The following is a 12,353-nucleotide window of genomic DNA, read 5'->3' on the forward strand; positions in this document are numbered from 1 at the left end:
TAATATTATTATTTTTATTGTATATTTTATATTTTAATATATATTCTATATAAATGCTGATTTAGTAAATAATTTTTAATATACATGTAGTATAAGTATACATTTTATTTTTTATTATTATTAATATAGTTTTGATACATTACCTAAAAATAATAATTCATAAGGAGGTATATATTGTTGCTATATAATAAAAATGTTTACTTACAGACAATAATTTATACGATGATATATAAATATTATTTAAGTGTTATTATTTTAAAATGGACACATTTACTAAAATTATATATTATACTCTTATGTGAATTATGTTAAATTTATAAATAAGAGTCTAATAATCAAAACACACAAAAAAATATATTCTAGTAATTAATTTTTAATATGATCTAGTTAAAAAGAATTTAAACAAGATATTTTTGTCATTTTATATATTCTCACAATTTTAATTTATAAAAGTAGTTTTATCTCTAATTCAAAAGATTTATATATAGGAATGATCAGGTTTTAGTTACTATATTATAATTTTTTATTTTTGTTCAAATATAGTACATAAATAAATAATGAGTTAATTTTAATAATTTTAAATTGATAATGTCCTCTTTAAAAAAAATTGATAATATCTCTCTCAAATTCATATATATTAGTATATTACTTTTAATGTAAAATACATTGTTACTGAATTTTCATCAAATTGGACTAACATTATTATCTTAGAAGTAATTCTTAAACCTTTATTTCTTATTAAGTAAGGAGTGTTATAATTTTTGTCAATTAAACAAATTTTAGTTTTTCATTATTATATTTTATATCAACACTTTAAATTTAGAGTTTAGAATTTACTAAAATTTAAGATTTAAAATTTAGAATTCAGAATTTAGGATTCAAGATTAAAAAAAAATTAAGATTTATGATTTAGAATTTAAAGAGTGCTGCATTTTTTTTTTCAGAGTACAATAACATTTTTTTAGAATGTTTTAAATATTTTTTTTCAAAAAAATAACCTAATACATATATATCACAAAATAAATTCAAATAAGTGTGAATTATTCAGTTATTTCTATCTCATTTTCATTCATATATATTTGTGTCATTTATAATATTTCCACAAGATTAATTTTTTATTTAAATTTTTTAATGATAATATAATTTTAATCTTGTTAACATATATCTTAAGGAAACATTTTAACAGTATCACAAAAAAATTATTTTATTAAAAAATTATAAAAAAATATCTTTTAATATTATTAAAAAAAGAAGTTTATAATAATCAACATGAAAAGATAGGCTCATTTTTTTTATATGGAACAAAGCTTGATGTTATTCAGTGTAATGGATGCATGGACAAATTTTTCTCTTTTATGGTGTCAGGTGTAAAACGTTGTCTGCGTTTTACTTTTGACCTGTATTTATTCTTTTTTTTTCAAAAAAAGAAACAAACGTGGGCTGTGTTTTGCTTTCTACAGGTTTTTCAAATTTTTTTTGCATTTGTTTTAACCCAAACACGACCTGTGTTTTGTGATGGGTTAATTTTTTTCGTAATAACAAAACGCAGATTGCATTTTGTACTGAGTGGCAGTTTTTTTTGAAAACGCAAAACATAGGCTGCGTTTTTTGCGTTGTTAGATTATTTTTTTGAAAAATAAAAAACGCAGGTTGCGTTTGTTGAGAAAAAAAATATTTTAACGAAGGGGCCTGCCTATAAATACGAAGCATTCCTCGCCCAAACGGCCTCACTCCTATTCTACTCATCATACTCTTCTTTCAAATACATATGTTGTAGTTCTTAGTTTTTTTTGGCAGTTAGGTATGTCAAAAAAATCGAAGTAGGTGAGGTTGAAGTTATGGAAAATAAATACTAGTTAAAAAAAGATCTACTCATGTTAATTAGTCTATCACAACTTTTAGCCCTTTTCAACAAGCATTAAAGGATGAAATTGTAATTTTATCTCTCATTATGTGGATGAAGAAAAAAGCAACTTATTTTTTCATTATACTCTTGAAACAAATAATTTCACATACAAAATTTTCGCTTTTATCTCATCCTTCATTATATTTTATTACTAATCTTATTGGTTGAAATAATGGGAACAATAATATTCTATTAGGTAGTGTTTAGTGGAAAGATAGAAACAGAAAAATCGAGATTGAGAGATAGAAATTAAGAGATAGAGATTGAAATAAATCTTAGTATTCTGTTTGGTACAAAGTGAAAGACAGAAATTGAAACAAAAATAAAACTCTAATTTAATTTGCATAAAGGGTAAAATTGGAATTAATTAATTAAAATAAGGATATTTTAGATATAAAATGTTATTAAAATTTCAGTCTTCATCTCTAAAAATTTTAGTCCCCTGTGTCACTACTTTTTGGATGTACTGAAATATTGAAATTTTGAGGATAGAAACAGAAATTTTAATACTAGTTCCTAAACAAACAAATATGATACTGAGTCTCAGTCTCTCAATCTCTTTTTCAGTACCTCAAAACAACCTCAAAACAAACGCTAGGTACTGAGACATAAATTGAGAGACTGAGACTCAATATCATGTTTGTTAATTTAGAGACTGATACTAAAATTTCTGTCTCTGTCATCAAAATTTCAGTCTTTCAGTACTTTCAAAAAATAGAGACACAGGAGACTAAAATTTTTAGAAATAGAGACTGAAACTTTAATAACATTTTATACATAAAATACTTTTATTTCAATTAATTAATTTCAATTTTACTCTTTGTGCAAATTAAATTAGAGTTTCATTCTTATTTCAATTTCTATCTCCCACTCTGCACCAAATAAAATATTGAGATTTATTTCAATCTCTATCTCTAAATTTCAGTCTTTTCGTCTCTGTCTTTCTACCAAACACTATTTTAAAACAGTTCAACTAGGTATCCTTTAAAAGTTGTACAATATTCAGCCTTTTATTACAATAATTTTAAAAAAATAAAACAAACATATCTAAAAATTTTAAATAGATTTAGTGTCTTTTTAAAATTAAATACACATTCAAAATACAAATTAAATAAAACTGAAATTTAAAATTTAATATATTTAATTATTAATATATTATAATTACAATTCAAACACACATCCAAAAATCAAATTAGTTATAATTCAAAATTTTGAATTTAAAATTTTAAAATAAATCTTAAACCGTCTTAAAATTTTGGATGTGTTTCAAACATGTTTTGTATATAAGTCAATAATTTTAGATGTGTAATAAATGAAAAATAACCAATATTTACAAACATACATTTTAATAATTTTAAAAGCATTAATGTTCAAATAAGTAACGATAAAATTCAACAAATAATAAAAAAATGAGAAATATTAGATGAATTTTATCGAATAAGATATAAAAAAAATTAATTTTATATTTAATGTTTAAATTTAAATTTTTGATTTATGATTTTGGATATGTTTTAGAAATATTTTTTGTATCACTTAATAATTTTAGATGTGTTACAATTGAAAACAAAATTGAATTTTTACAAACAAGCATTTTAATACTTTTAAAAGCATTAATATTAAAATAAGTAACGAAAAAATCTAACTATTAAAAAAAGAGAAATATTAGATGAGTTTTTCTCGAATAAGATATAAAAAATTAATTTTATTTTTAATGCTTAAATTTAAATTTTAGATTTATAATTTTGGATGTGTTTTAAAAATATTTTATGTATAATTTAATAATTTTAGATGTGTTACAATTGAAAAAAATTAATTTTTACTGAATGAGTTTTGAGTTAGTATGTAAGTCACTCGAAATAGAAACAAAATAGCACGATTCATCTAATAACAATAATAATAATAATAATAAAATGTTAAATATGAAATAATAAATTTACCTGTAGAGAAATAATACTCTTCTATGAAAATTTTTGTAAAGAACAGTGAGAGAGAAGAAAAAAAAAAGAACGTACACGAGAGAGGGGAGGAGGACGTGCAAATAAATAAAAAATTAATAAAATAACTATTTTATGAAGTAAGTAGGAAGTTAAAGAAATTCTAGTATTTGAAATTTAAATTAATTTTAATTACCAACATGTTTAGCTACAAATTAGGAATGTCTTTTAACTAAAATTTATTTAAATAATATTATTTAAATTTAAAGGCTGAATTTTAAAGGACAAATAGCATTTTCCATTTTAAAATACAGCAATATATGTAAACCGCTTCTAAACTTATACTATATAAAAAGAATTTTAAATATATTAAAAATACTAATATTTTAATTATTTTAACCGTTAATTTAAATTATACTATTAAAACAACTGAAATTTTGAAATTCTCGGTACACTTACAAATTTTCTTTATATATAATAAATTGTTTTTATAAGAGGGTAAGAGGAGAATGGGGGGAATATAATGATGGCGTAAGTGTGAGTTTTGGTTGGGAAATGACAGTGAAAGGAGAAAGGTAGATAGTGTGACGTCAGCAGAAGATAGTAAGAGAGTACAATAATGAATAATGGGGAATCAACTTCAAACAATGCATGCAAAAGCTGCCTCAATTCTCTTACACCATTCATGCCCTTCGGATTTACGAACACCAACCCCATCACTTTGCTTATTTTGCATTCTATCCAACCTACCAACTACCCAAGCCCACAGCTTAGTCGTTTTTTTTTTGTGATTTTGTTTACGATCACATTTTATATTGAGGATGATATATTGCAAATATTTAGATTATTTAATATGTTTCACTCTATATATTTAATTAAATTATTTAATAATTTATAATATTATATTTATATTAAAATGTTATACAAACGGTGAACAAGTTTATTTTGTTTTATACTAAAATCTTATATTTATTTAAAAGAGCAGAAGAGAATGATAATTTAAATCCAATTTTAAATTTTATTATATATTATATTGTAGAATTATCTTTTTTTAAATAAAAATTAAGCCCTTAAATAAAGATATATATATAAATTATTATATATTTAATAATGTATTAGTTAAGAAAATATTTTTAATAAAAAATCACATAATTTAATTTGCTTCTTGAGATATCAACTTTTTTATTTATCTTTTTGAAAGATATAAATTATGATAAAATACTATTTTAATCTTTAAATTTGAGTCTAGGTGATCACTTCTCTGGCTCTCTAAAGATATTCACACAATAACAATAAACTAACACTGTCTGCTAGAAAATAAAAAGATTAATTTAACTAATATGTTATATTTTTTAAAGATCAATTTAGTGAGTTGAATAAACTAAATCTAAATATGTGTTATGATATTTAAAAATATTATTTATATATTAAAATTAATCACTAATTAAATAAAATTAATCATTATATATATATATTTATGTATAAATACATATTTAATTTAATTTATTTTTAATATATATTTTATATTATAATATATATTTTATTTTAAGAGTTAAATTTTGATATATATAATATGGTTGAGAACTAAAATAGCATAATTTTTAATTAATTTAAGTTGGCCTAATAATAGTTAACTTAATTACTTATCAGTTATAAGATAGATTAATTTTTAATTTTTTAGATTAATTTTGTCATTATATTAATATTCTTTTTTGAATAAATTAATGAATATATGGTATAATAAGTACAAACTAATTAATAAATTATTTAAATTTAAAAATATTATTTATTATCAAACTAAATAAATAATTTTTAAATATAATTTTTAAATATATAAATAATAAATATTAAAATACGGTTAATACATATTAGTATTATAATCTAGATAATTTTTATAATAAAATAAAAATTAATAAATATATTATTTAATATATAATAATTTTTTTTGAATAATAATAAATTTAATTTTTTATTTTTTAAATTAAATTAATAATTCTATTTGATAATAAATTAGATTTTACCGGATTTTTAAGTTTGTGTGATTCGTTTGTTTGTCTAGTTAAAATATTAATCCAAATCGATTTAAAATTTGGTTCATTGTTTTTCGATTCGGTCGGTTCGATCTGGATTTAATAACTATGACTAATAGTCTAATGTTTGAGCTATGATGAATTTGACTCATCTAAATAACGTGCTCCTTCAAGTCTTCAACCTTATTAGGTGTTGAATGTATGCTCAATTCTATACTTTGGATTTTGGATTATATGGCATGGCATGTTATGGTGAAGATTGAAGAAAACAAATCATTGTGAAGTAGCAACAAGTCAAAGGCGGCACCGAACATATTTCAATCACACTACTTAATGAATCATAATGGCATGCTGCCTAATATATAAAGACTAATGCCTCAAACTAACTTATTAGCCAAACAAGACTATCGCTTACACATGCAAATCACACCATTTACCATATATATTATGCATTTCAATATTGTCATCATTATATATAGGGGATCCTATGTTAGAATAATATCTTTATTGTAATAAGAAAAATACTATTTAGATTGTTCATAATAATATTTTTTATGAACAAATTAGATGCATTGAGAACGATTGTTATTTTATATGACAACAATTATTTAGTAGTATTATTCGTCTAATAGTTATTAGAATTTTAGATCAAATAATTGATATCTTCACTAAGAAATATCATTTTATTCAATTTTAAAATCTAGTGTCTAAATAAAAAATAATTTTATTATTAGTTTCTACTTGAGCTAAAAAAATACTAAAATAATATGAATTAATAATATTATATTATAGTTAGTAGTTAGTAATTATTAATTATTGATTAAAAATATTTATGATAATAATAAATATCTCTATAAATAATTAACACTAATCTTGTATTTATCAATAATTCAATACACAATAATTTTTCTAGGCTTCTTTCTTAAATTCTAACGGTTTCATTGACTATTCATTAGTAATAGATGACACTCTTTTTACAGGGGCTAAAACCAGTTTGCTTGTGATCATTAAAGTGGAAAAGTTTGTCATCATTGTAAGCAGTACTTTGTCGTGAAAACATATAATAAAAAAATTGGAAAAAGGTTGGAGTACATTATCTTGTTGGAGATTATATACGCTATGCTGCACTAATTGGAACAGTGGTTGGAGGATGCATCATGCATGTATATGAAACTATTTGACGGCAAGAATAATGAAGACACTATTATATAGTCTTTGGTGGCAAAAATACAATGGCCACCATATAGCATGCCACAGTCACAAAAGGAATCAGACTTGTATTTATTGAACTTTTCAGTCTTTTCTTTTGGTTTTGATATATTTTTCCTGTAGTCATATATACCTTACAATATAAAGATGAGACAATGGAATCAATGCATATCCTCTGCCTTTTTGTCAAACTCATGTTGCCAACAAACAGTGTATGTATCCGAATATCATTCCAATCTAGGGAGGACCCTTATTATTACTTTTACCTATAAATTCTTAATTTTCAACTAGTGGTTGAAAAAATTATATTCATGTTATTAATTAACAAAAATAATGTTTTAACTAAACATATAAGATATAAGATAATAGTGACTTTTATATGAAATCTCTTTTTTTTTTTCAAAGTCATGTATATGTGTAATTCACCTATTACCCTGAGTAAGTGAGTATCCAGTAACGTCTCCTCTTTGGCCTATAAAGTATGAAACAATGCAGGTTTGATGAGGACTATTAAGGTGTCATCAAATAATCATGATTATGTTGGATAAACATGATGTTTTTCAGATATTGTGTCACACTACTCATCTAGTGTTTTTATTAGGTAGTATTTGGTTGGTGTTTATGCACACAAAATATATGAACAAGATAAAATACAAATATATTTATTATATTGGGACAGATATAAAAAGATATACAATGAAATAAAAATATATTTATTTTTGTTATATATAGTGCTCTGCCATCTCAAAATAGTGAGTTGAGAGCAATTAAGATATGCAGTACTAGGACGGTGGGCATCATAATTTTATTTTTTTGTTGTTCATTGTATTTTTTAATGTCACAGGCTAAAGATTAATTCGTCGCGATTTGAACCTGCATGTACAAAGCGAAATTTTAATTTTCAACACTTATTTAAATAAATTAGTGAGTTAACTACTAAATCAATCGAAATTTGATGGCATGATAACTTATATACGAGACAAATTAAATATGCTCCAGAATCAAATGCTAAGATAATTATTGTCTACAACTTTAGTTGCATCAGACATAATATTTGATTGTTTAGCAGATCAGACACATATATGTCATGGATTCTCATAAATCAAATTTGTCTTCTATAGTGAGATGCTTGCTTCAATATTATTGTGTCTCATGGTTAATTAATTGGTGGTTATAATCTTGTTATTATGATAGCATGGTTTTCATTTTATTGGTATTGGCGTGGAGTAACATCATCATTGAATACATTCATAAGGACAATAATGGAAGAGAAAGGGAACAAAACCTTCTGTTATTAATCTCTCTCACAAAAGAAAGTGTTTATGCCTATGGCGCACAAATAAAAGTGACTACCAAAACGAATTCAAAGTTTGAAAAGTAAGAATTTCTTTTTTGACAGGACTGGTGTTTCACAATAAGTAAGAGGCTGGGAATATATCTTAGAACTAGCTACCCAATCTACCAATAGATATCCTTTTCTTGGAGAATTGAAGAATTTTTTTTTGTGTGTGTATCATCAATAGATGTGAATTGGTATCTTGCCAATTTCCTGCCATAAAACCATTAAGATGATATATTAGTGATGGATTTGAGTCATATATGCTCAAGTTGCTAAGAACTAGTGAAGTAAAATGTCAATATTATTATCTCCATATAAAAATTCTACCATAAAAGGTGCATCCCTTAAACAGTTTATTGTAATCTGTGTCCAAGAAAAATTATTAACTGCTTCTAATTAAAAAAAAAACCTATTATTTTACTGACTTAACTATATATTTAACAAGTGGAAATATATTTAACTAATATTTTTTGAATATACTATACTTTTTTTTGTTTTACCCAAACTTAAAGATTTAGTTTTTTCTTTTTTGAATTTTGTTAAAACCTCTTATTAAGAATGCAAACTTATATTAACAAAAAAACCTTATAACTTATAAGCATTTAATGCTATTAAAACCTTAAAATTTTATTTTTATAAAAGAGTTCATTTTTATGCATAGATAGTTAGATACTGTACAACAATTTACATAGTTGTCCAATTATATTTACTCTTTTAGATAATTATTTATGTAGTCAATAAAAGATAATTATTTTTATTAACTTGATATTATGTGAATGCACATATAAAATAATTTTAAAATTATTAATAATATATTAAAATTAAATTATTTATAAATTTACTTTTATAGTAATTGAAGTTAATTAAAGATGCTTTTTATATAACTAACTATTATAAGCCTGTAATAGTTACCCAAAAAAAACTATTATAAGCCTATATAAGACTATAAGGTTGTGACTGGAGTAAGTTAATCAAAAGCAGAACATGAACAGCTATAATTGCATTGGCTTCCTTGTAGTACACTTCATTATTCATGCCCCTTTTCTTGGGAAAGACCATGACAACAATAAATAAGGAGATTTTGGGGCTTTCTATACCTTTTTTTTGGGTGAAGGTAGTTTTGGAGTTTTAATGTACATAATGCATCATAAAAGTACTACTAGTAGTTAGGTATATGCAAAAATCACCATAATACTAGCTAGGTTGCAACCTAGTCCTTATAATGAATATGATAGTAGTTTAGTACTATTATTTTTTTAATGTACCACATCTACTTCAAATCCTATTGCTAGTCAAAAACATAATGGATGTACATGTACTCCATATATTTTTTCAAGCTTCTTTAACTCACATCAATCATGTTAAGAAAAAAAAAAAATGGAATCATATCTCAGATTATGCAGTGCTACATACAGAACCACATTGTTCTCTCAAATTATACCAATATACCCTCAGAGTTAGTCTCTTTTTTAATTTTTAATTTAATAAAAGATTATGAACTTGAAATTTAACTTCTCCCAAGAACAGTGGACACAGTCACACACTGCTGCAACTTCCTAAAGAAAATTGAAGTAAATTAAAAAAAGAAAGAGAAAATAGGAGTAAAAATATATCAGAATCAGAAGAGCAACAACATCAACAACAATCGAAAAAACCTCGACTCGTTCCACGACAGGGACTTCCTATAAACCAAAGAAAAGAAATCCTTACCCCAAAGCAACGCAACCTCTCTCTCTCACTCACTCTCTCTCTCTCTCTCATTTTACTGTCATATCATGCAAAGCAGCACCTTATAAGAAGGCCCTTTTAAGTTTTAACCCTCACAAGTCACAACACAACACAACACAACATTTGTTTTCCTCAGCCAGCTCATTCATTCAACTCCATCACCAACCCCATCTCTCTCTCTCTCTCTCTCTCTCTCTCTCTGATATTTCAACGTTCCTATGCCAGATCTCTCGGGGTAACCGCGCTATTTAGGGTCGTCTGCTTCTCTTCTCTTCTACTTTTTCATTTGGGTATTTCCATCGCGTACAAAAATTCAATCTTTTTTATTTTTGAGGGATACCCTTTTTGTACTTTCCCTTTTTCTGGTGGATTTTTCGCCGCGTAACTCTCGACCCTTGATTTGATTTACCTTCTATATATACCCCACTTGCCAAAAACAGAGTCTTTTGTGGAGAGAGATGGAGAGCGAGTGTGAGACGAGAGAAGAGAATAATAATAATAATAATGGGTTTTGTGTGTTCAGTGATGATGAGCTTAAGGATTTGAGTGGTGTGAAGCGTGTTGGTGGTGACTGTGTTGAAGTCACGTGCGGATGCACTAGTCACAGATATGGTGATGCTGTTGGAAGACTTAGGGTTTTCTCTAATGGCTGCCTCCAAATCTCTTGTGAATGCACTCCTGGTTGCAACGAAGGTTTCATCTCACACTCTCTCTCCTGAGTTATCGTGTGAAGATTTAGTTTTGATTCATGTGCATGTTCATTTTTCAGTGCATGTTTTGTGGTGTTGGTTTGACTTTTATTGGTGTGAATGTAGGGTTGGTTTAATCTTGTTTTCGTTGAGGTTTTGTGAGACTTTTTTATGATGATGGTTGTGGTGGTGGTTGTACAAGTCAAGGCTCATTTTCGTGCTTATCACACGTTTTAAGTATGTTGATTTGTCTAAGTGAACACGCTACTTTAATTTTTCTTCTTCTCTAAATCAGCTTTAATATTATATTATATTATATAGTATATACTATATACTAATATGTAAATGTGGAAGTTATAATAACCATGTAGGCTTTGGGGGTTAAAACTTCACTTGGTTTGAGACTATGATATGTGCTTCTATCATGGCTGATGCCATTCTATAGGCCTCTTAGAAGCCATTGAAGTCAAGCTGGCAGAGTAGTCTATTATATGTTTTGGTTTTGGTTATATTTTATAGCTTTAATTCATTCTCTTCTTGATAGGGTATGAAATATTAATATTATCTTAACTACATGTGTATGATGGGAATAAGCTATGTGTATTTGCGTAGGTCATAGAAGTTATATATTTTCACTAGGCAGTTTCGTTAGTAGCTGGGAAAAGTTGGCTTCAGGCAGAGGTTACTTTCTGAAAATATTCTTTGATGCACCATGCATATGCATTGCCATGTTATCTTTATGTCATGCATCTATTATCTCTTTATCTATTCTTATACGTTTTGCTTTCACAATGTAGTATGAATTTTAATGTTTATGCATGAAAATTTGAACAGAAGGCATTATTAAAATATTTTTGCTCCATATGGCTTGTTACACAGATTGAGATTATTGAAACTTAATTAAATTCTATGTGAAGTATCATTGTAGCATGTCTTTATGATTGATATTTATATCTTCTTTCCTAAGCAGCTTCTGAGGGGAATATTTCATGAGCCAAAATGGATAAATTGAATGAAGTAGCAACTTAGCAAGTTTGATTAGTCTGTTTGATTCTTGAATGCTAAGTTGGAAAGTTGATCCACTCATTGGATTCTTCCTTTGTTGTATGGTTATTTTGTAATGTGCTTGTTTAGTGTGTCATTTATGAGCTGAGTAAAGTGTTTTGAAATTCAATTTACTACCTTCCATGCTATATACCGCTGAATCAGAATGTTTTGTTTATTTAGAAACAGAACATTGTCAATGTCATTATCTTATTTGCTTAATGATGCTTTTATTGTTAGACAATATGACTCCTTCTGCATTTGAGAAGCACTCTGGAAGAGAGACAGCGAGGAAATGGAAGAATAATATTTGGGTAATAGTTAATGGTGAGAAGGTTCCGTTATTCAAAACAGTTCTACTCAAGTACTATAATAAAGTTTCCAAAGCTGCAAGCAATAATGTGCGTGGTTGCCACCGTGACGAGTTCATCCGTTGCACGGAGTGCAACAAACAGCGCAGGTTCCGGCAGAGGA

At 25.8% G+C, this 12,353-nt stretch overlaps 1 protein-coding gene across 1 annotated transcript in view; it reads left to right on the forward strand.

Moving 5' to 3' along the window:
• The first annotated feature begins 10,154 nt into the window (after positions 1-10,154).
• The window catches only part of LOC107462184 (protein ULTRAPETALA 1), a 3,162-nt gene continuing 963 nt past the window's right edge, over positions 10,155-12,353 (forward strand). Inside the window, 3 exon segments of the mRNA XM_016080749.3 lie at positions 10,155-10,839; positions 12,120-12,350; position 12,353. The exon segment at position 12,353 is cut by the window's right edge and continues 66 nt beyond it. Of these exon segments, the coding sequence (XP_015936235.2) occupies positions 10,605-10,839; positions 12,120-12,350; position 12,353 (467 nt within the window). The 5' untranslated portion in view covers positions 10,155-10,604.

The sequence above is a fragment of the Arachis duranensis genome, chromosome 8 (genome assembly GCF_000817695.3).
Source record: "Arachis duranensis cultivar V14167 chromosome 8, aradu.V14167.gnm2.J7QH, whole genome shotgun sequence".
NCBI classification, from domain to species: Eukaryota; Viridiplantae; Streptophyta; class Magnoliopsida; order Fabales; family Fabaceae; genus Arachis; species Arachis duranensis.